Below are 25,049 nucleotides of genomic sequence, written 5' to 3'. Positions count from 1 at the left end.
CCATACGATGGACACGTATGATACTTCTTCTTCTTCTTCCTCGGTCCCTCACTGATGAGGATCGCGACCACAGATAGTGTTCATAAGCTGTGTGGACCGCACGATGCAAACTCCCGCCCACCGTCTTCCTCACCGCGTCCGACCATCTCGTCGGTGCCCTGCCCCTAGCGCGTCCCCCTTCATACTGTATGATACTTAGGTTACACAAAAAGTATCTTTATCTTCGAACGCAACCAGATCTGAGGCTGGTGGCCAAAGTAAATGTTGTTCGTCTTGGTAAGACCTTTCAAATGACACTACAAACATAACTATTGGAGCCGGGTACCATTCTGCAAAAAAGTATGTATATCTTCGTACACAACCAGATCTAAGGCTGGTGGTCATAGTAAAAGTTGTTCATCTTGGTAAGACCTTTCAAACGATACTAGACACATATCTATTGGAGCCGGGTACCATTTTGCCCATTGTCCTTTCATCAAAATCGGTTTAGGCGTGAAAGCGACACAGACAGACAGAGTTACTTTCGCATTTATAATACTAGTAGGGATTATAAGTAGGTAAGTATGAATATAAAATGAAACCAAAACATTTTTCAACAAATCTTTAATGAGATTCTTTGTCCTTTTTCCTCATTCGAAAACGAATGTTTTACAGATTCACTCATCAACTACTTACACTAGTCACTATTTCATTAATTATAATAATGCAAAATAGGAATGATACATAACTATTATAGATCCAATAGTCGTATTACCGTCATTTAAACATTTCATATTATAAAATGCGTCATAATAAAATTTGATCATTAAAAATGCAATCATAAGAGTGTATAGTTGATCGAAAGTAACCATTAGTCTTATACTTTCTCCCATACTTGATATAGTCACAAAAAATCACGATTTTTTCCAAAATTTCAATATTCACTTGTTTGTTTTGTTAATTTTGGAATTTTCACTGATAAAAGTTGATTAATTATAACACCTACCTAAAACAGTCAATGACTCTTAATTATTAATTAAATACCTAAGTTTTTTAAGACTAAAGCCACGCCATGGCCGTTTTCAACCATTTCTGCAAGTCTTGGTTTTTTTTCTTCAATTATGGCTTCCTGCGCTTTGCACATATAGCAAAAAAGATAAAGATACAAAGAGTGCTGTTAATAATGATAGATAATCATATCTTTACTGTCGGACTTCTTGAGAGAATTTCGAGTGATGTTGTCCTGTTCTGTTTTGTTCGCATTTTCATTTTTTTTTTTTTTTTTATTGTTTTGTTTTATTTGCCTGCACTAATACATAATCACACAGAAGTTAATTACCTGCCATTAAATACATAAATTTTAGAAAATAAAACAAAACCGAACATGACGCTTCACTTTCTCATCCCCACGTCATATTAGACAGTATAAATGCAGTTGATACTGCACCTAAGTCAATCAAAAAAGGTCCTTATACCGTAGATATCACGGTACGGTCATAAAATCATTTTGCAACCAAAGATTAGTCAATTATTCAATTAGTCAAAAAATGACATATCATAGCAACACTTTGTTTGTTTGCTGAAGTCTATTGTGTAAAGAATTTCAAGTTTTCAAGGCGAGAGTAAATAGGCACTTACAGGGCAGATATGTACCATCCTAGACTGCATCTCACTTAACACCAGGTGCGATTGCGCTCAAATACCTGCCTTGTCTAGCATTTTTTTTTAAAGTGATGTTGTCCTGTTCTGTTTTGTTCGCATTTCCATTTATTTCTTCTTCTTTTCAGCCAAATGACGTCCACTTCTGGACAAAGGCCTCCCCCAAGGCCATTTATTTATTTCTTTTCATTAAATACATAAATTTTAGAAAATAAAACAAAACCGAACATGACGCTTCACTTTCTCATAATCACATCATATTAGACAGTATAAATGCAGTAAATACTGCACTTAAGTCAATCAAAAAAGGTCTATATACCGTAGATATTACGGTTAGGTCATAGTCTCTTTGCAATCAAAGATTAGTCAATTTTTCAATTACTCAAAAAATATCATATCATAGCAACACTTTGTTTGTTTGACGAAGTCTATTATGTAAAGAATTTCAAGTTTTCAAGGCGAGAGTGAATAGGCACTTACAGGGCAGATATGTACCATCCTAGACTGCATCTCACTTAACACCAGGTGCGATTGCGCTCAAATACCTGCCTTGTCTAGCATTTTTTTTTTAAAGTGATGTTGTCCTGTTCTGTTTTGTTCGCATTTCCATTTATTTCTTCTTCTTTTCAGCCAAATGACGTCCACTTCTGGACAAAGGCCTCCCCCAAGGCCATTTATTTATTTCTTTTCATTAAATACATAAATTTTAGAAAATAAAACAAAACCGAACATGACGCTTCACTTTCTCATAATCACATCATATTAGACAGTATAAATGCAGTAAATACTGCACTTAAGTCAATCAAAAAAGGTCTATATACCGTAGATATTACGGTTAGGTCATAGTCTCTTTGCAATCAAAGATTAGTCAATTTTTCAATTACTCAAAAAATATCATATCATAGCAACACTTTGTTTGTTTGACGAAGTCTATTATGTAAAGAATTTCAAGTTTTCAAGGCGAGAGTGAATAGGCACTTACAGGGCAGATATGTACCATCCTAGACTGCATCTCACTTAACACCAGGTGCGATTGCGCTCAAATACCTGCCTTGTCTAGCATACATTTTTTTTAAAAGTGATGTTGTCCTGTTCTGTTTTGTTCGCATTTCCATTTATTTCTTCTTCTTTTCAGCCAAATGACGTCCACTGCTGGAAAAAGGCCTCCCCCAAGGCCATTTATTTATTTATTTTCATTTAGTTTTGTTTTATTTGCCTCCACTAATACATGATCACACATAAGTTAATTACCTGCCATTAAATACACGAATTTTAGAAAATAAAACAAAACCGAACATGACTCTTCACTTTCTCATCCCCGCGTCATATTAGACAGTATAAATGCAGTCGATACTGCACGTAGTCAATCAAAATAGGTCCATACACCGTAGATATTACGGTTAGGTCATAGTCTCTTTTGCAATCGAAAATTAGTAAATTTTTCAATAAGTCAAAAACATATAAGAGCAACAATTTTTTTGTTTACTGAAGTCTATTAAAACCAAGAGCAATCTTTTGGGCAAGATTTCAAGTGATGTTGTCCTGTTCTGTTCGCATTTTCATTTATTTATTTCTTTTCATTTAGTTTTGTTTTATTTGCCTGCACTAATACATGTTCACACATAAGTTAATTACCTGCCATTAAATACATAAATTTTAGAAAATAAAACAAAACCGAACATGACGCTTCATTTTCTCATCCCCACGTCATATTAGACAGTATAAATGCAGTCGATACTGCACGTAGTCTGCAAATAATAAAAAAAGGTCCTTATACCGTATATCACGGTACGGTCATAAAGTCCCTTTGCAACCAAAGATTAGTCAATTTTTCAATTACTCAAAAAAATTCATATCATAGCAACACTTTGTTTGTTTGCTGAAGTCTATTATGTAAAGAATTTCAAGTTTTCACGGCGAGAGTGAACAGGCATTTACAGGGCAGATATGTACCATCCTAGACTGCATCTCACTTAACACCAGGTGCGATTGCGGTCAAATACCTGCCTTGTCTAGCATATTTTTTTTTAAAAGTGATGTTGTCCTGTTCTGTTTTGTTCGCATTTCCATTTATTTCTTCTCCTTTTTAGCCAAATGACGTCCACTGCTGGACAAAGGCCTCCCCCAAGGCCATTTATTTATTTCTTTTCATTAAATACATAAATTTTAGAAAATAAAACAAAACCGAACATGACGCTTCACTTTCTCATCCTCACATCATATTATACAGTATAAATGCAGTAAATACTGCACTTAAGTCAATCAAAAAAGGTCTTTATACCGTAGATATTACGGTTAGGTCATAGTCTCTTTGCAATCAAAGATTAGTAAATTTTTAAATTCGTCAAAAAAATCATATAAGAGCAACACTTTGTTTGTTTGCTGAAGTCTATTATGTAAAGAATTTCAAGTTTTCAAGGCGAGAGTGAATAGGCACTTACAGGGCAGATATGTACCATCCTAGACTGCATCTCACTTAACACCAGGTGCGATTGTGGTCAAATACCTGCCTTGTCTAGCATATTTTTTTTTTAAAGTGATGTTGTCCTATTCTGTTTTGTTCGCATTTCCATTTATTTCTTCTTCTTTTCAGCCAAATGACGTCCACTGCTGGACAAAGGCCTCCCCCAAGGCCATTTATTTTTTTCTTTTCATTAAATACATAAATTTTAGAAAATAAAACAAAACCGAACATGACGCTTCACTTTCTCATCCCCACGTCATATTAGACAGTATAAATGCAGTCGATACTGCACGTAGTCAATCAAAAAAGGTGCTTATACCGTAGCTAATACGGTTAGGTCATAAATGCCCGTTTTCACCATCAATCCCTAATTTTTAGGTAACCCCTATGAAAACAAAGTACCTGTTATTTGTTACCATAGGGATCCCTTAAAAATTAGGGATTGATGGTGAAATCGGGCAAAAGTCTCTTTGCAATCAAAGATTATTCAATTTTTCAATTAGTCAAAATAAAAACATATTAGAGCAACAATTTGTTTGTTTGCTGAAGTCCATTGAAACTATAAAGAGGCAAAATTGCTAAACTGTCTCTTATTTAAACTCAATGAGAAGCCGTCTGCGGCTAGACTGGATTATACTTAAATTGAGCGCTATTTTAACGCTTTTACCCCTTTATTAGCGATTCCCAAGTATTATTTCTGTATGAGCAATGTTATAAAATTTATGAATGCACAAACAGCACAAAAAACCAGGATTTTTGCCACCAGAGCGGCACCAGTGGCAGCAATATAGGATACTTTTATTATTTTTGGCGTTTGCCAAAACATTACCTCGAGATCCCTTTGCCTGGAATATTAAGCTTTATGCCTTAAAATCTACAAGTAAGTTATAGATTTTGTGGCTTCATAGACTTGTGCTCTAACAGAAATTATGCTTGCAAATCCCTTTTAAACACGTCAATACAAATACGAATTTTAGTCATTCTTACCCGTAAATAAGAATGGCAAAAATACGAAAAAGACAACACTTAGTCATTCTTCTTTCTTCTAGAAATCTGATAATAACGAAGCAAATTTTGGAAAGGTTAATTTAAAAAGAAAGAAGAATTTGCAGCAGAATTGGCTTCAAGGGGCGTGGCTCAAGGACTTCAAATCTCGTTGAGAGGACCCCAGAACATCTTGGACACGCGGGTCTCGTCCTCCGTGAAGAAGAAGTCTTTGCCAAGCTTCACGAACTCTTTGAGAGACAGCTTGCCGTCCTGTAAAAGGTGAGAGAATGTTTAATAAACTTAATTAGTCTTTATAATAAAGTAGGGTTCTTAGACCTGGAAGAACGTAGTGGTTTAGAGCATTCAGTCCCCTCCTCCAGTCAAAATTATTTATTTGTCGTATCGAGCAGTCTGGAATGCATTCTCTCAGCGGTCGCAGGTTTTTTATACATAAGTACACAGATGGCCCGCGCCACGGTAATACTATATGATAGTATTACCGTGCCCGCGCCCCCCTTTAAAGGTCTGTGCCTCCTCTAGGGGCGCGCCCCCCTCTTTGGGAACCAATGGCTTAGAGCTTAACGCGCTTTTTGAAGAAAGTAATCCTTACAATAGTAGTTAAGTTTGTTACACCGTGACATTTTTAGCTTAGGTCATATTTGTGATTAGGGAACCTATATAGGTTAACTATAGCACAACGGCGTCGGTTTCAGACTTGCCGACTCCAGATCGGAGGAATGCTGGTTCGAACCCTATCGTCCGGTGGACTAGTGTGGTGAACCCACTCCTAAATACTAGTAGGTATATGCTTGTTCAAAGCTATATTAACTAAGCTGGAGAGGTTAGGGATTCTATTCTAAAAAATATCACAAACTTACCCCATTAGTGTCTATGACTGCAAAAGCAACGGCCGCGTGTTCATTGTCCAGCCCGAGGCACTCGAAGAAAAGCTTGAACTCCTTCACCGAGATGAACCCTGATTTGTCCTTGTCCACCGCCTGGGAAAACGATACAAGGGTTATAAAAACATCGTACTTAATCATCAGGCCATCTCCATTGTCCATTGTCCTGTAGGACGCTGGATGACCCTCTCAATTTACCAGAGGCAAATAGAGAATTTGGACAAACGGATTTGGGGAGATATAAGCTCGAAAGTTAACTTTAAATAGGCTTTTTTTCAGTAGCGGCGTAAGGGGGGGGCGGTGGGGGCGGTCCGCCCCGGGTGCCAAGCATCAGGGGGTGACAAAAGTCGCGCAATTAGTACTCACTGACGCATCTGCATGGCAAGGACGGTTGTGATGTCATGACAGGGGGGGTGCCATTCTGGGATGCCTTAGGCTATAATTTATATTATGGGGGGGGGGGTGCCGCCCCGGGTGCCAACTTATGCTACGCCGCCACTGCTTTTTTTCGAAGTAGACTGAACTGCTAGAAATTTTTTAAATAACCATTTATATCTACTGATGCCAAAACTAGAAGAACTTCGTTAATTTTAAAGAGGACACAACTAGCTTTAAGCGGTGTAGCATCGCTTGCGTGGGTTTCAATCCCTCACAAAGTCTCAAACTTTTTTTTTCATATTTTACCTCGTTCCCATTTTAGTTTTTCGTTAGAAGACAGCCAATGTGAATAATTATTATTACTTACGGGATTGCTACCATGTACCAGGTAGCAATCCCGTAAGTAATAATAATTATGTTAGTGACCATAAAAGCCTATGTGCATCTCTGTATTCCTTTCTTTACACACTGTGGCACATGATCACAATAGAAGCGATTTTACAAGTTGAAACAAAAGTGTTTGTACAATTACCTTGAACAAGTACGGCAGCCACCTGTGTGCCTTCTTCTTCAGCGTCTTGTCATTCAGCACGTGGTGCATGTCCTCCAAGTACTGCTCCACCGTGACGTAGTTATACGGGTCTATGGCGCCCCACTGCTCCTCCCATGTCATCTGGAAGGTTAACGGCAGTCAGTTTTGTACCCTGTTCAATGGGCAACGGGACTATTCCCACACCGCTGCGATTCCTCTGTAGCCAGGATCTACAACTTGACCGCCAATAAAAACCCAAACAGTGAAAATCAAGTTTGTCCCGGGGGAAAGTTAAACTCTTATTGGGTAGTAGAGTTCTAATTGGTGTAATTGGTTACAAGATGTAGTTGCAAACGATACAAGACGTAGACTGGCAAAGTAGAATAGGACAACCACCACGCTTCCCGAAAATGTAAAACTAAATAAAAATATGCAAAGATAAGAATAATATACGCAGACGATCTGGTCAGCGTGGGGAGTGTATGCCAAATCCTCCACTTGCCTCTGGTGAACTAGGAGACTTATCACCAGATGATGTTACAAGATGTTTGCAATCTTTTTTATGGAGATGGTTCCCGAGCATGTTTGGTACACACATGATCTGTCTATTACTGATGTTCCAACTCCTTTCCCAAGAAACACCACAAAGCTCGAGGTCAAGGTGGTTCAACCATCGGCAATTTTCCATATTATGCATATCCATCTTCAAATTCTCTACACACCTTAATAATATCACTGAATTCCTTAGCCTGCTGCTCGTCCAGATGTCCTAACGCCTTGAACCGCTCGCCGAAGAGCACGAAGTCGTTGAAAGAGATCAGCCCGTCCTTGTCTACGTCCAGAATGTTGTGGACGGTGCGCATCTTGCGCCGCCAGAAGTCTGACTGTGGAAGAAAACATGGTTTAGTTTGATGGTTAAAAAACATCAGGAGGTATAAGAATTCCCCAGCTGCAAATAAGAATAAGAATAAGAAAAACTTTATTTGACACAAAAGAAAACAAAAACAGAACAAAGGGACTTAAAACTATACACGCATAATATTTTGTGCCAAAAAGGCGCCCGCTCAGCATTAATCGAGCCACGCGTGCATGCACGCGTGCCCCGACGCTGGTTTTCAGCGGGCGCCTCTCCAACCAACATTTTAAATACAAAAAACAAAACATTAAACAAGACAAATAAAAACTAAGTACATAGCTAGCTAGCCCCTCGTGCTAAGCTAAATTTTGATATTGTCCAGTGGCGGTTTCGAACCAGCGTTTCTCAGATCACGAGTCGGCCAATGCAACACCTTCCTCGTTTACTATTGTCGCGTGGAACTAGCTACACTCTGCGGGGAATGTACGAAAGAGTTACATGATCTTATTACTCTACTAGTCTGTTGTTTCCACAATCGTAAAAGATGCAGGTTAGCGTGATATTGCATGTCCCTACTTTGATGACATTTTTTCTGGGGGTTTACCGTTACCTTTAAGCAGGAGATAGGTAACAGGATGGGTCTATTCCCACTTCTCGTCCCTTCCCCGATGTTACTCCTGTGTATCCAGGTTCTACAGCTTGACCGACAATAGAAACCCAACCAATGAAGGTCAAGTTTGTCACGGGGAAAAGTCTTTCTGTCTCATTGGGCCCGCAACAAAATTAATCAGAAGAACATAGAAGGAGTTCAAAGGATATACATACATTATACTCGAAACCGCAACGTTGGAAGATGTGTACCGGCCAAACGTTGCGCGGTTGGACGATGACGAACACTACCAGTCGCAACACAGTTTTTACTTAGCGGCGGGTAGGAGTACGGAATCTGATACATTTTGCCACCCTCATTATTGCTTAATGAATACCCAATATACCCAATCATTGGGTAATCAAGAATCAAGTCTTCTCACCCTATCCAATCCTTTGCACTCGGTGTCGGAGTCTGACGAACTATCGCTGTCGCTCTGCCGTTTTCGGCGGTCCTCTTCAGGCCTGCCGTGGTGCTTGCTGTAGCTGCGACGAAGGGCGCTGCAGGCGTCTGTCAGGTCGCCATCGCTGGACCGCTCCTGGAGGTAGCAGACGCCGTTGTGGCATACTGGTTTGGTGTGGATTAACTGGAAAGAAAAGATATTAAGTTAAGAAAAAATTTTAGATTTTACCAGATGGTTTTTGTGTTCAATAGCTCGTGAACATATTGACAGTTATAGTGATTGATTGATTACAAAAACGCTTGCATTAGAAGGTTCTGTCACGAAATATACCAACTATTTTAAGTTCGCTATGTATGCGAGAATGCGGAGAGACCATGCTTTCTGTATTATGGAAGCTTGCATCCCACACTCAATGGTATATAGGCCACTTTACGTTAATAGGAGGAAGTGCAATATAGGTTGTATTGTTGTCTACTACGAGTATGTACCTACTGCTCTTAAGAACTAAGTACAACTCCTGCATATCTCATGATCAATTTTACAAGTTAAGATGTGAAAATTTATTAATCCCGGTTCGTGCGAGCTATTTGCATTTGGAAAATGTCTAAAATTTCTTAATCTGCAATAGGTTATTCATTTCTTCATAAATCCAAATTAGTCAGGCCTAAAAATAACATTGACTTGATGTCACGCCTGCACCTACATCGATAATGCAACGATAAAGTGCATTGACCTCTTTATGCGCCGGCGCAGTTGCGGTTGCTACGCTTAACCGGCTACAATGTAATGTTAACTGTAAACTTATGGGGTTACGGTTCAATATTGATCAATAATGCAAATTAAGTTGGACTTAGCAATCTCCCCGCGTGCTTTAAAGAAGGTCAAATAAACGTTTAGCAATAAAAACATACTTATTACGGGTGTGAATGTTTTGTAATGCCTTTAAGAAATATTTGTGTTTACAAACATAAAGACAGGAAAATTAACATAGACGTAGTCGTTCATTCATTAAACATGCATGCCAATTGTCTAACTGAAAAAATCTGTTTCTTCGTAATACTAAGCCGGCTTTTGAAGGCGTTACCTTCTAAGATAAAAATACGCTGCGTACCTACTTGTAAGTTGTAATCCTTTAAGAATTGTTACTATGCTATTGCATCGCAGAGCTTAGCGGGCTTATCTATAAATAGCTTCAAGGACTAGCGAATGCGTTGGTTAGGTTAATGCACTCGCCTTTTAAGGACAAACTTTCTGATGGATATTTAACTAAGGCTTAGATAAGAAAGTCTCCCAAAGAGTAATATTGCTGAAGGACTACAACCTTTGCTTTATGGACTTGTAGTCCCGACTTGATGGCAACGTAATTGTTCCCACTACTGCAACTCCTGATTATCCAGGATCTACAGCTTGTCCACCAATAGTGTATACTCCACCAAGGTTACGTAGTCGTAGTAGATAGCTAACTATCAAGGACTTGCTTAGACCATTAGATGGGACCGTGTGGTTATTAATAAGCAGGTCTCCCCATTAAAGATGTTGTAGGAAAGGATAGATCATATAAGTAACCCTTGCGACTTTCGAAGTCAGGCCACTTCAACGGGACTAGTACCGTTTGACTAACATTAGGTACTTTTGTCTCTCGAGTGACCGAAGGAAATGTCACAACTCACCACACCGATCGTAATGAAGATGAGCTCAAACATGGCGCATAGTAATATAGTAACACAGACAGATTACCTAACAGTTAAATGGTATTAAGATAATAAATAAGTTTCAAACCAGTCGTTCGTGTCCTTTATAAAGCGATTCTGTAGCTTGCTGTGTTGTTTATTAATTGTATGGTTCTATCCAAAGCCAAACTAATGTATTCAATAGTTAAGAATGAATTAGCTTTGAATGCGTGACCTTGCACTTTTGCTAAAATGTAAAAGGAACTGTGTAGTAGTGGAGCCAATGTCAGTGATTTTGAAGGTTGTTTTGTTTACTTAATTTTGACCCAATTACCTACCTACCTAGTTGAAAAAAATCTAGGTAGGTAGTTGCCTTGAAATTCATGGATATTTCAAGATTCAACTTCAAATAAGTCGTCGTATGTTCCTTTTGTTTCAGAACTAAGTTATTACTTAATCCCAGCTGTCTATCCCACCACTGTAACTCATGTATAGCCAGGATCTACGGCTACCTACAGTATGATCTACCAATAAAACCAAATCCAACTATTGTACGTTTAGTATTTAAGTAGTTGCTTGAAAAAATCTGTCAAAAGTGGTAGCTCATAAAAAGAATGTCAATTACTTAATGTTACATAGTTTTATTACTTGAAACTGTTGCTGTCAGAATGTTAATAAGTGCTTGGTATCCCCTGTAATAAAAATGTTATAAAACCATGTCCTTCATATTGTCTATCACAAGGCACATGTCCTCGATTACATTATCTTTGTCATACCACGCATTATCAACAAGTATTCAGCAGCCACAATGATGAAGGCCAAAACTTATTTACAATGGACAACAAAAAATGTAAATCGACCTACCTACTACGTTTTCCTGTTTACGATTGCTAATGTAATCGATGAATGATTTAATGAGTTGTGTAATTAATTAAGTCTGCGTTAAGCGTTTTGTCTGGGAGAAAATGGATTTTTGTGACTTGTGTATGTCTCACTCATCATCATATTTAGTGTCACATAACTAATACCAGCAAGTTTTAGTTCCCTAAATCTCATTTGAAATCTGATTTAACATTTAATCAGGGCTTCAATTCTCCTAAGTAAGTCAAGTCAATTCTCCTAGTCAGAAATCGCAGTTATGACACTTTTTCGATACTTCATCTGCCATTCCTTAAGATTTTAAGTTTTGAACCCCTTATTTCAAGTCTCCTGCTATTTTGTCACTTTTGTCTTGTTGCATCTAAGTATACATAATGTGTGCTAAAGTATTTGCCAATAAACGATTTATCTTTCTATCTACCACATTAAAAACCGTTTAAAAATGACTTTTTTTCAGGACTTTCTCTGCCCTTCCTTACATTTCAATTTTTGAACTAGGGTTTCTGAGATAACTCAGAAACCCTAGTCTCTGAAATCAAAGCTTGTAACATGAGAGATCACGGAAGCATCTAACTTTAAGTGGGATCAATTGAATTTTGGTACATCCTTGATCCTTCCCCTACTTTTAACGAGTTCAAAATGACTGATCGCCCGTCGACGGCCCACTTCCACACCAAAGTCATTCAGCCATGGGCCAATTCGCAAATCACTAAGGTCATATTATAACCAATCTCCATCTACCCACATGGTTACTTGCACCTTATCTGTATACGTTTAAAGGTCGTTTCTGAAAAGCTGAGGTGGCGAATCGGTTAAATCAAATGATTGGACCAATAAGTGTGGATACAGCGTGTTGCGGGATGCAGAATGCATTCGTTCTTTGCATCATTGTTAAGCTTTTTATTGGCGAATTGCATTGTATGGTTATATGAACATTGCGTAGCAAAACATTGTAGATGTAAGTAACTGTACCTGCCTAGGGACTTTTGTTAGGTAGATTTTTTTTATCTACAACGAGGAAGCTCTTGGCCTGTGTCTCACCTGATGGTATTAGGTAGTACCTATTAACAACATACCTAGGTACGATTGCTAAATTCATTGTATGTAGTACTATTTTTTTCTTTTTATTCATAAAATCTTGACGAATCCGGATTGTTTCGTGATATGAAAATTAATGAAATGAAACGAATGACGAATAATTTGAGTATCTCGTGATACAAAAACTTTCTCGTATGAATAAAATATCGGAAATAAGTTTCTAGCAAAAACAAAATTAAATCTTGCTGGTTAGTACCTATTCTACAAGTTTTGACATTTCTGAATACCCATATTAAAATAAAATACATCCAAAATAACTTAAATTCTTCTTTGAGCGATGATTTGTTTACTTATTTTGTTTACAATCATTGTAGAAACATTTTGGCAGCTCAATCTATTGTCGGCCTTTTCAAATGGTCCATACATACTTAGCTTCTTATGGACAACAAAGATGTTAACTTGTAGAAGATTAGTCACATCCGACTGATCCGAAGTCGTTGACCGTCCTTGTTGGCCTGTGAGCCTATGGCGATTACATAATCTAATACCCAGTGGCGTTTTGACCCTTTTTATGTGAGAGGCAAAAGAGAGATGATTGGCTATATTGAGAAAACGTGCAGTTTTTTTAATCTTACCTACTTGATTGTTTGGATACCTACCCAAGTAGCAATTGGTATTAATGGCAAAATCTTACTTGTCTTAACCCTATCTAAATTTACACTTAAGCTAAAACCAAATTAACTTAGAATAGAGATTTTTTTCTTTAAGACTTTATATTCTTCATCGAGCGCTACTTAAGCAAATTAAGAATACCCAAAACCAAGTTAAGTATTCTTTAGATAATTTGGTCTTAAGTTATTCTTAGCTTAAGTTAAAAAAAACTTATTTTACTAAATTAATACTTTTTGTATGCTCACTTAATACTAAATAGTATAGATAAAGTATTATTTAAGTGTTGCAAAGTAAATAAAGTATTCGTAGATTTACTTAGGACTTTTTAAAGACCATTGTCTTAGAAATAGTTTTCTGAAGATTAAGTTAATTACTTTTTGACTAGAATTAGTACATTTTGAGAAAAAATACTCTTAACGGGACGATTTCGATAAAACAGGATCACGCCTATTAATTCAAGGTAATGCACCTGCGTGCGCAGCTTATTGTATTATTTTTTGATACAAAATGCGTGCGGTCGCCCGCAAACTAAATTATGCTATTACTAGCGGCCGCCCGCGACAGTTTAGATTTTTTCATACAAATGTTTTTCCCGCTCACTCCCGTTACCGTGAGAATTTTGCAATATCTTGTTGTAACTAAGCTTTAAGTTTACTAAGATACCTGCATGCCAAATTTCAAGCGTCTACCTTAAGCTTTAACTATAGTCGTGAAAAAATAATCACACTCCCATGGACGTCGGGTCTCACAGACCCCTATCTAAAATTCTTCATAATTTCATATCTGAACCAATTTGAATTTATCAAAGAGTTGATATATATCTAATAACCATTAATAAAGGATCTAGTAGTAAATGTAATCAATTTTTAATCATTATTTAATTATTTTTTGGCAAATTTAAAAAACATAGACATTTTTCAGTGTTAATTGACTTGGCATCACATATAGGCTCCTTAATTACAGTCGATTAATAATAAATCAAACTTATATTTTTTTCCTTGCTAATTAATAACCGTGTAACATAAAAATATAAACAGAATTTCTGAAAGGCATAAAATAAAAATTTTGACAAGGGTTAAACTTACTAAAATTATAAACAGTGGCCTAGAACACTAAAGACAAATTAAATTATCTCTACAGGCATGTGTCATCTTTCTTTGAGAGCTTTGATAGGCAGAATATACACCATTCAGAATCGGAATCTGCAGCAATGGTACCTTCTAAGACATCTAAATTCAAAAGAAGGATCGTCTACAAGTAAAACCTTACTTCTGGAATGTTACTTAGATAGTTGGGCTAATAATATAGCTGATGTACTCAGATACTTTCTACCATTATGTATTCTTAAACTAAAACAATTTACAACATATTATAATGATATACTATAAAAAAATTATAGTTGACAAGTCACATCCATACAAGTATGTTTGTATGGAAATTATAGTCATCGGGTCTCCCAGACCCCGATAAAATTTTGGATGTTTATTACTCACGTAATAAGTGCCGGAAGACGCGATTTTATGCCTCCTCGGTCCAAACACAGTTAAAACTGAAGCTACTGAGATGGTCGAGAGCAGTACGTGGCGGGAAGGTATTTAAACCGAGAAATTGAAAAGGGGGGTGGGCCTCTGAGACCCGACGTCCATAGTTAAAGGTTAAGCGGTTTAGATTTTTCATACAAAAGGATTTTCCCGCTAATTCCTGTTCCCGTGGGAATTTTGCAATTACCTGTTGTAACTAAGCTTTAAGTTTACTAAGATACCTGCAAGCCAAATTTCAAGCGTCTAACTTAAGCGGTTTAGATTTTTCATACAAAAGGATTTTCCCGCTAATTGCCGTTCCCGTGGGAATTTTGCAATATCCTGTTGTAACTAAGCTTTAAGTTTACTAAGATACCTGCATGCCAAATTTCAAGCGTCTAACTTAAGCGGTTTAGATTTTTCATACAAAAGGATTTTCCCTCTAATTCCCGTTCCCGTGGGAATTCCTAAGTATACTTTAACCTGCCTAGGAGTACGAAAAATAATTGTACCAAGTTTCGTTAAAATCCGTCTAGTAGTTTTTGTTTCTATAAGGAACATACAGACGGACACACAGACAGACAGACAAAAATTTTACTGATTGCATTTTTGGCATCAGTATCGATCACTAATCACCCCCTGATAGTTATTTTGAAAATACATATATTCCATGTACAGAATTGACCTCTACAGATTTATTATAAGTAAACTCAAAATATGATTTACTAAAATATTGTCTAAAATATTTTCGAAATTGTACATTATGGTAAAGTTGGGTACAACATGATATTATACAATTTAAACTAACTAGGTGACAGTAGGCCTACCTTTAAAAAAATCTTAACATAATAACTACCGAAAAATGTTTCTATTAATTGTAATCCACACATATTTACGCTTCTCAATCTTCTCATTTAATAAATTAGAACCACTGTGTGATTAAATTTAACAAAATCACAAATTGTTAAAATTCCATAAAAACAATTAAATAAAAACTTTTCACAATAAAATACGTCATGTGTTCATTAATACGGCAAAAATCATATGGCCGATATTCAATAAAATTAATTGCTTATCTCTGAGTGTCGCAATTACAAAGTTCAAAGAATACTTTACGAAATATGCGGGTGGTGCAATTTACCCGCCCTATGTATGTTATAACAAAACTAAAAACGTAAAAACCAATTAAAATCCTATTAGAACCATTTTCGACTTCCACACGGACAGTCCGAGGAAGAAATCATGTAATTAATAAATTAGTTAGTAAATGAATTGTTCTTTAATGTATAGCAGGACCAATAATTTAGCAAGACTGAGACAGAATGAAAACTATATAGTTTTAACTAAATAAAACTAAAGATCTACTTGATACCATATGCACTTAAGTAATACTTCATCAAGTGAATTTTAAGTGTAAGTTAAATCTAATGTTACTAAACTAATACTATGTAAAGTATAACTTGACTCAACTCTTTCTTCACTAAACTTACATATTAAAAATCTTCTATACTCTTGCTACATTAAGGCAAATTAGAATTACCGCCATTATGAGCTATGTGTAACAAAAAATAAATCAGAAATTAGCCAATAATATCATAACAAGAGGACATTTAAATTGAAGTACGTCTTTGTTACACTTTTTCTAGTTGCATAAATGTCTAAGAACGTTTGCATAAAATAAAATCTTATTTTATAACCTCAAAGTTTTCTTTATACAATACTATTTCGTAATATTTTATTTATCTTATTAGGTTTTTTTCAAGGCCCTCCTGTTTTATAACATTATCCATTGATTTTACACGAGAAACCACAATGCGTTTTATATTTCCTATGCAAAAATGACATTCACGGTCTATTCTAGACATGATATAAATTAGTTTTTAAAATAATTTAATCGCCATTTTTATTAACCTTTATCTAAAGTTGATTTAGTGTTAAAGATCACAATGTTTACTAAATTAAAGTTCCTCTTTAATAAAAAGTGTCTTACATAGTTCTTCATGAAGTTAAATAAACCTTAGCTGTAAAAATAATTATTACTCTTAAATAAGTATTCAAGATATCTTCAACTCTATTTCCTTGTCTACAGTCATACTACAAGTTATATTAAAGTACTTGTTTAGAAATTCTTAAAACTACACTCTTAATTAGGGTTTAAGTCTGCCTTAAGCGTTGTCTTAACTCTGTCTCAGTGATTTCCAAAGGATTGTGCCCTTTTTTGCTTACCATTGTCTTGGGGCATAACTTCAAGATTTCTTGAGTGCGACTATTGTCTTGGCCAAGACAACGGCTGGAATTAGGCTACTAGTCTTCAAGATATCTTCAATGCATTATGAAGATAATCTGTTGCTACTTGGGTAGGGAGGTCTACAACGGGACTATTCCCACCTCTCGTTCCCACCGCTGCAACTCCTGTGTAGCCAGGATCTACAGCTTGACCCAATAAAAACCCAACCAGTGAAGGTCAAGTTTGTCCTGGGGAAAATCTAGTCTACAGTAGGGTTTCTGCTCGAGCCTTCTCGAACTCGAGAAAACTCGAGAAATTTGGCTTCACTCGAGACGAGAAAAAAATTACCGGAGCTCGAGAATTCTCGAGTTTCGATTTTGAAGATTTAATAGTCTTGAAAGCCTGTTTTCTTAGACAAAAGTAAGTTTTTAATTATTTAATAGTTAACGTTGCTTTTAGACTGGCCTAGTCTTTCTTTTTTAACTGATTTGATTTGCAATTAATGATCTCAATCGAAACTAAGTAATAATGTTTACCTACGAGTATGCTATACCTATTTATTATGTATATTTAATTCTGACTGATTTAAAGACCGAAAAATTTGTTAACTGTCTGTTAGGTTAGGTACTCGTGCCTCCTCGTAAAGTTTATTCAAGTCGTTATCCTAAAGAAATTTAAAAAAATATTAAAAAGTGTTTTTTGTTTATAAAAAAAACTATTTATCGTAATTTTGCTATTTGGACTTGTGTCCTTTGGAAAACAAGTGATTCAATTGTAGCTCCAGATTTTTTATTGTTATTTATCCTTAAAGTACACGCGACTTTATGACTTTTGTTTCTTTAGTTAATAACTAAGTTATGATTATTAGTTAATACTAGCGGCCGCCCGCGACTTCGTACGCGTGGATCCCGTTTTACCCCCTTCATCTATCTTTCGCGGTTTAGATTTTTTCATACAAATGTTTTTTCCCGCTAACTCCCGTTCCCGTTGGAATTTCGCAATATCCTGTTGTAACTAAGCTTTAAGTTTACTAAGGGACCTGCATGCCAAATTTCAAGCGTCTAACTTAAGCGGTTTAGATTTTTCATACAAAAGGATTTTCCCGGTAATTCCTGTTCCTGTAGGAATTTCGGGAATTCCTTTCTTAGTGCACCTCTACGGTACCTAAGCTACGTCCCTTATAAATTTCAAGTGCCTACGTTTAGCCGTTTAGGCTGTGCGTGGGTATGTCAGTGAGTCAGTCATACAAAAGGAATTTCCCGCTAATTCCAGTTCCCGTGGGAATTTTGCAATATCCTGACGTAACTAAGCTTTAAGTTTACTAAGGTACCTGCATGCCAAATTTTAAGCGTCTAACTTACGCGGTTTAGATTTTTTCATACAAATGTTTTTTCCCGCTAACTCCCGTTCCCGTGAGAATTTTGCAATATCCTGTTGTAACTAAGCTTTAAATTTACTAAGGTACCTGCATGCCAAATTTCAAGCGTCTATCTTACGTGGCTTAGATTTTTTCATACAAATGTTTTTTCTCGCTAATTCCCGTTCCCGTAGGAATTTTGCAATATCCTGTTATAACTAAGCTTTAAGTTTACTAAGGTACCTGCTTGCCAAATTTCAAGCGTCTAACTTAAGCGGTTTAGATTTTTCATACAAAAGGATTTTCCCGCTAATGCCCGTTCCCGTGGGAATTCCTAAGTATCCTATAACCTGCCCAGGAGTATGAAGAATAATTGTACCAAGTTTCGTTAAAATCCGTCGAGTAGTTTTTGTTTCTATAAGGAACATACATACAGACAGACAGACAGACAGACAGACAGACAAAAATTTTACTGATTGCATTTTTGGCATCAGTATCGATCACTAATCACCCCCTGATAGTTATTTTGAAAATATATTTCATGTACAGAATTGACCTCTCTACAGATTTATTATAAGTATAGATTAATTATGAAAGAAGATTTCATTTTTTGTTTGTTTTCTTACCAAAATAAGTGGTACTAAATTCTAATATTGATTGTTGTGCATTAAAGTAAATATACCTAATATTAGATTAAAAAACCTGTGTTTTTATTAAATTTCAACCGATTTCAACAGTTTTAATTTAAAGACTCGAGACCCGAGAAAACTCGAGACTTTCGCCTCGAGAATTCCCGAAACTCGAGAAAAAAAATAGGTCGAGAAATCAGAAACCCTAGTCTACAGGTAACGGAACCTCACAAAAGGCCACTTTTCCTATCACACTACCACTTTTCATGGAACAAACAAACCTCTTTTGGCATTTGTACATAATATTATAGTTAAGAACTTATCTGAAACAAAATGGATGGCAGTAACTCGTAAGTAACTAATTGCGCTCTGCGCAGTAATTATTTCATGATCTTTAGGTTCATCTTTTTTTTTACCACAATAGTTAATAATATTCAGTTTGGCAGTAGAACCAGTTTTCTTGACCTTTTTATTACTTTAGGTGGTAAATATTGTTTAATCCATAACTTGTTTAACTAGAAGTAAAACTTATTCACAAAGATGCTACCAACGACCTAAGATAACGACAAATAGATTCGTTGTATTTTTTTGTTATCGTCACTTTTACATGGGCATATACAAGTAAAACTTTGTTTTAGCACCACAAAAACACTGTTTTTTGTACCTATTAAGTAATATTATGTTATTTTTTACTGTTTTCAATTAATCCGACAAAGCTCGTTTAATTTTTACACCAATATGAGTGTGTTTCCTTCCTACTAACATTATAAATGCGAAAGTTTGTGTGGATGTCTGGATGTTTGGATGTCTGGATGTTTGTTACTCTTTCACGCAAAAACTACTGAACGGATTTTCATGAAACTTTACAGTATTATTGTATAAACAAACTGGGTTATAAAACCCAGAATAACATATAGGCTATAATTTATGACGATATGTGACAAACTAAATTTCAAGCGGGTGAAGCCGCGGGCAAAAGCTATAACAAATAAAACGGTAATTGGGCTTATTAAGTATACCTTAGTAACTTAGTAACAGATAATAAACGTAACGCTAAGCCATTACGTCATCAAGTAAGTAAGTTGATAGGCAAAAACAAAAACCAATCCCTATTATCTTTCTGAAGGACGTTTTTTGCTAAGCCAAGGCTGGTTTTGTATTCGTGTCGTGCCTACCTGGTCAAACTGGTTGGTTGGTATACAGACATCATAATCAAACTTTGTAAACTTTTATATCTATTACGTTGTCAATAGAGGAGCTATTATGCAATAAAAATGTATAGTCTATTGAGCTGTTTCTCTGTACAGTCAGCGTCAAATAGTTCGTGATACCCAAAGTGGCCAAAAAGTTGACATCATCATCATCATTTCAGCCATAGGAAGTCCACTGCTGAACATAGGCCTCCCCTAATGCTTTCCACGTTAAAGTTGACAACACAACCTTATTCCAATCGTAACAAAGACGTGTTAGCTTTAGACCTTTTTAGCTACTTTGTATTAGGGATGTTATGGATATGTAGTTTCGGTTACGGATATAGGAATAATATTATACCGGTTTCGGTTACGGTTACGGATATTTTTTTATTTCGGATATCCGAAAGTTACGGTTACGGATATCTGTGCTTCAGAGTGTAATTTACAATAGTTTTCCAACACGGTTCATTCATGGCCGCACACTTTATATCGAATAAAAAGTAATTAATAAAAAAATAAAAATTGATACTAGATGGCATTATAAAGGTAAATCAGGCTTTTATGCCTTTTCATATAATGCTGTACAAAAAATAATTTAAACTGCCTACATCCGAAACTATCCGAAACTTTTGAAAGGTTACGGTTACGGATATTTTTTTATTTCGGATATCCGAAAGCTTCGGTTATGGTTACGGATATTTTTGGATGTCACGAAGTATATTATGACGCTGACTGTACTCTAATCATTAATCGGTCCAGCCTTTATAAGTAAGAATACATAACAATTTATGTTCTTACAACTAAATAGGCTTGAATGTTTAATTGTTATGAAAACCCTGATTATTTTATTGTCTCTGTGACCTTATTTATTCTATTCTTAATTACAATGGTTTGATTATTTTAGTATAATGATTCAAGCCTTTTGTTTAGCGATGTTGGCTTTTCAGCCACCTGGCGCGGTGGACGGTGGTTCGCGTATAAAGAAAGCTAGTTGTGGGTTTACATCCCGGTGTGGACAAATAAAATGAGTTATTATTTTTTATTTATTATCGAATAAATAAACATGGACCAGTTTTACTTAGTTTGGAGCTAGTAAATTAGTGGTGCGAAATAGTGGTAGGGCAAGCATTTTTTTATCCATAATGAGGAAGCTTTTGGCCTGCATCTCACCTCTCTGTATTTTGGGACGTGTAAAATCTTTTTTAAGAGCCTTGTTGTAATTAATCAATTACTTTTAGGATAGGTATTACTTCTATTGGTGGGGCTGTTTGTAAAAAATATTTATAACAATACAATTTAATTTAAAACGATAATCATTTATTGGTCACATGTTTGTATGTGCCTACCTACAATAATTTAATGTGTTAATTGTTATCTGTTTGTTTACTCGTTTATTTCGACTAGTCACAGATAATAGGATGACCCCAGCTCAGCTGACATAAAAAATATTGAAGCGCAATACACAAACCTGTGTATGATAATTTTCACCGTTTCATTTGTATTGATTAATTATAAATTAATGTGCCGGTTATGCAAATTATGTGACTAATGTGTAGTATAAATATTAGTTTTTGAAATAAATTTAATAAAGTTGCATTGATTTAATTAGTAAAGAAAAGAGATCGATCATATACCTATTTAGTTTGTGATTGGTATCAAAGTCTAAACTTTCTAAGTTCATTCAAATTTTTGAAGCCTAGATCTGATAAAAACTAAAGTTTCATCAAAATCCGTTCAGTAATTATTGCGCGAAAGACTAACAAACACATATTTATATCCCTACAAACTTTCGCGTTTAGGTATAATAATTTAGCACAGAATTTAGTAAGTAAGTGAGTAGCTACTACAAGGCACCCCCTGCGTACAAGGTACCCACTGAACTAGTTTTCAGTGGGTACCTTGTACGCAGGGGGTGCTTGGCACTTGGCAGTAAAATGTCAACTGTCAAGATGATAATGAGTGGGTGACCTCATTGTATTTGCACTTTTTTTTTATTTGTTGATAATAAATAATTTTTCTTTCTTTCTTACTAGCAATTTATTTGATATTGTAGGTTAAAATAAAATACCAACAAAATACAGAACAAGAATACTTATTTGACATTCAAGTTACCCCCACTAAAGAAAGTCTCTACCGCGCTCAGATCATCTATGATCTGAGCTACCGCGCAATGCGCATGCCGCATGCGCAGCTGGAGAGATCACATGCACCTGTTGTGGTATACTAAAAAGAACTCGATAACGCTTTTTTGTTTTTATATACGATAACACGTTGTTTTAATACGCAGATTGAGATATTTTATTGACGACTCATAATCAAGTTGTGGGTAGGTAGGTACAATTAAAATTAAGTAACGGATGCGGATAAAATTTTAACAATAGTCCAATGTTTTGTTAGATAAGTACTTATTTATTTATGTAGAAAAGAGTTTATGAGAAAGGTAGAGCAAAGGGGTGCCTGAGTTGTCCAGACCCCCTTTAACATATTTATTACAAGCTTTTATTTACTTTCACATGTCTGGTGTCTGTCGTCAAATCTTGCAACTTAATTTATTTTACCTTGTGAGCAATTCTGAGCAATACAGAAAGAAAAGGCGGGTATTTGCAAGTTCATACGCTAAAAGGGTGAAATGAGGGTATTCTTGTAACAGCATTTAAATGTATTAAAGTCCAATAAAACCGACTTACTTATAATGAAAACAAGTTTGCTCAAGTGTTAAAACACTGTTATAACCATGATTCATGATTTAGTTATGTTTTACATATAAGTTTACATCAATTAAAATTACTTTTATCTGCTACCAACTGTCTGTGCCAATTTTATCTGTTTTGGTAATTTCAAATTTAAATTATGATCACACTAGTTATTATACAGTGTGAGTCACGTTAAAGTGCACATATGAAAATAGATGAAACTAGACCTATTTTTATCGACAAAAAAGAGGTCAAAAAATTTTTAAGATTTTTTTTTAATTTTTTATAGAATTTTTTTTCTTCCAATTACTTATTGTAAAGAAAACGTAATAACTTTTAAACCAAGCGGTATATCCTGATAAAATAAAAACAGTAATAATGCTAAATAACAGGCGATACTAAAAAAATACATAAAATACACAAAAAAGGCCAACAAATAATAAAAAATGACACTTTTTGAAAAAAATCTGCTTTTAAATTCGTGTTTTTTTGGTTATTTGATAAATTTCTCCAAAAAATGCCCCTATAACCGTTGGTTTTTATTACTTTGTATTATTCTCTATCGTATTACCTTCGTAAAACCAAAAATCGCATGTCTCTATCCCTATCATAACGTTTGCAATGATCGCTTGAACTAAGCCTCTCCGGGCGCGCCAATTAACGCTTCGTTAACAACGAAACTGAAAATTGCTCTAGATTTCTAATTTTGATAAAAACAAGTTAGATTTCAAATAAAAACCAAAGATTTCGAAGTAAAATAAGCATTTTAGTTAAAATTAAAATTGTCTCTACCTGTACCGGAGAATAATGTTGTGGCAGGCCTTTGTTCAAACGATCATAGCAAATGTTGTGATAGGGATAGAGACATGCGAATTTTGGTTTTACAAAGATAATACGATAGAGAATAATACAAAGTAATAAAAACCACCTATTATAGGGGCATTTTTTTGAGAAATTTATCAAATAACCAAAAAAAATACGAATTTTTAAGCAGATTTTTTTCAAAAAGTATCATTTTTTATTATTTGTTGGCATTTTCTGGGTATTTTATGTATTTTTTTACTATCGCCTGTTATTTAGCATTATTACTGTTTTTATTTTATCAGGATATACCTCTTAGTTTAAAAGTTATTACGTTTTCTTTACGAGAAGTAATTGGTAGAAAAAAAATCTATAATAAATTAAAAAAAAATCTCAAAAAAATTTTGACCTCTTTTTTGTCGATAAAAATAGGTCTAGTTTCACATATTTTCATATGTACACTTTAACGTGACTCACACTGTATAAAATATGTTGAACCTTTATCAACGAACAGCGTTCATTGTGGTTAGTATTATCTTAATAACAAGTAAATAAGACTTATTTTAGCGAAAATATGGAGTTCAGTGATACTGAAAGGTTATCGTTATATTTGGTGAGAACTTGTTATATTTATTTATAAACAATTTGTCGGTATGATACGTTTTTGAGATAAAATAGAACTACCTACATATTTTAATTGCCAAAGTTAAAAGGCACGTGGTGCCATTTTCTTTGTAATTAATAAAATAAAGTTAAAAACCACAAAATGTTCGGATAATTACGATCTTAGCTGAAGAATGAAGATATGAAAAAACTAATTGGAATCTTATTGAAATAACAAAATCAATCATCCAAAAATACCCATAGAAATGATGTACCTAAGGTCAAAGATCCTAGGGGTCCAGTGAAGTCCACATGGCCTTCTATGAGAATTACTAAGATTAGATAAGATAGCAATATGAAAGGCAATCAAACCAGTTCTCAAAACCAGAATCTACCATTGAAAGTGAATGCAGTCAGTTCACGGATGATCGCAAAATTCGTACGATATGTGCCACATAATGTACCTATTATTAACAAGCTCAAAACTTTGTTAAATTAGGAAAGAGTTAATTGAAATTAACCCTTATTGCGAAGCCCTAATAACGGAAGATCCTTAGTTGTAACTTAAGTTCTTAAGCATCAGAGCGTGACGTACCTTAATCTGTTGGCGGGCACCAGCACTGGATAGAATAGCCGCAGTCCTCTCCAAATTCGCCGTTACGGACCTCAATCCGAACCTTATTAGTGACACCGCCATTTTGGTTTAACTGCCACGAGTCTCATTTAAAAAGTTCGATTTTTAAACAACTGTCACCGGCGCGCGCGTTCACACTGACGCCCGGAGCCGCACTGTACAAAAACTGAGTAACTTGTGTTTTGGAATGGCGGATTGGTTTTATTTCTTTGGTGGGTAGGGTGGGGAGTTGTTTTGGACCTGTGTGCATGTGCTCAGGCACGGAGACCGGCGATATTGTAGATAAATAAACGCAATTCAACCTTTGTTAGGATACAACAGAAT

At 35.4% G+C, this 25,049-nt stretch overlaps 1 protein-coding gene across 1 annotated transcript; it reads right to left on the bottom strand.

Moving 5' to 3' along the window:
• Positions 1 to 590: 590 nt before the first annotated feature.
• On the bottom strand, positions 591 to 24,896 carry LOC135082507 (sarcoplasmic calcium-binding protein). The gene is made up of 6 exons (XM_063977304.1): positions 24,687 to 24,896; positions 8,789 to 8,992; positions 7,624 to 7,785; positions 6,902 to 7,042; positions 5,968 to 6,087; positions 591 to 5,359 (listed from the first exon to the last, which is right to left on the bottom strand). Exons 1-6 carry the CDS (start codon positions 24,786 to 24,788, stop codon positions 5,249 to 5,251), a joined length of 840 nt encoding a protein of 279 aa, XP_063833374.1. The 5' UTR covers positions 24,789 to 24,896; the 3' UTR covers positions 591 to 5,248.
• Positions 24,897 to 25,049: the final 153 nt, after the last annotated feature.

Source organism: Ostrinia nubilalis, chromosome 21 (assembly GCF_963855985.1).
Source record: "Ostrinia nubilalis chromosome 21, ilOstNubi1.1, whole genome shotgun sequence".
Taxonomy (NCBI): Eukaryota; Metazoa; Arthropoda; class Insecta; order Lepidoptera; family Crambidae; genus Ostrinia; species Ostrinia nubilalis.
The sequence above is the reverse complement of the archived record's forward strand: the minus strand, read 5'-3'. Positions and strand labels throughout refer to the sequence as shown.

Bases quoted from the DNA above. Each gene is read 5' to 3' on its own strand.
- LOC135082507 (XM_063977304.1), bottom strand. From the start codon at position 24,788: ATGGCGGTGTCACTAATAAGGTTCGGATTGAGGTCCGTAACGGCGAAT. The intron at 7,043-7,623 runs GTGTGTAGAGAA...TTAACCTTCCAG, and splicing joins AATTCAGTGATATTATTAAG to ATGACATGGGAGGAGCAGTG. The intron at 5,360-5,967 runs GTAAGTTTGTGA...CACCTTTTACAG, and splicing joins CAGTCATAGACACTAATGGG to GACGGCAAGCTGTCTCTCAA.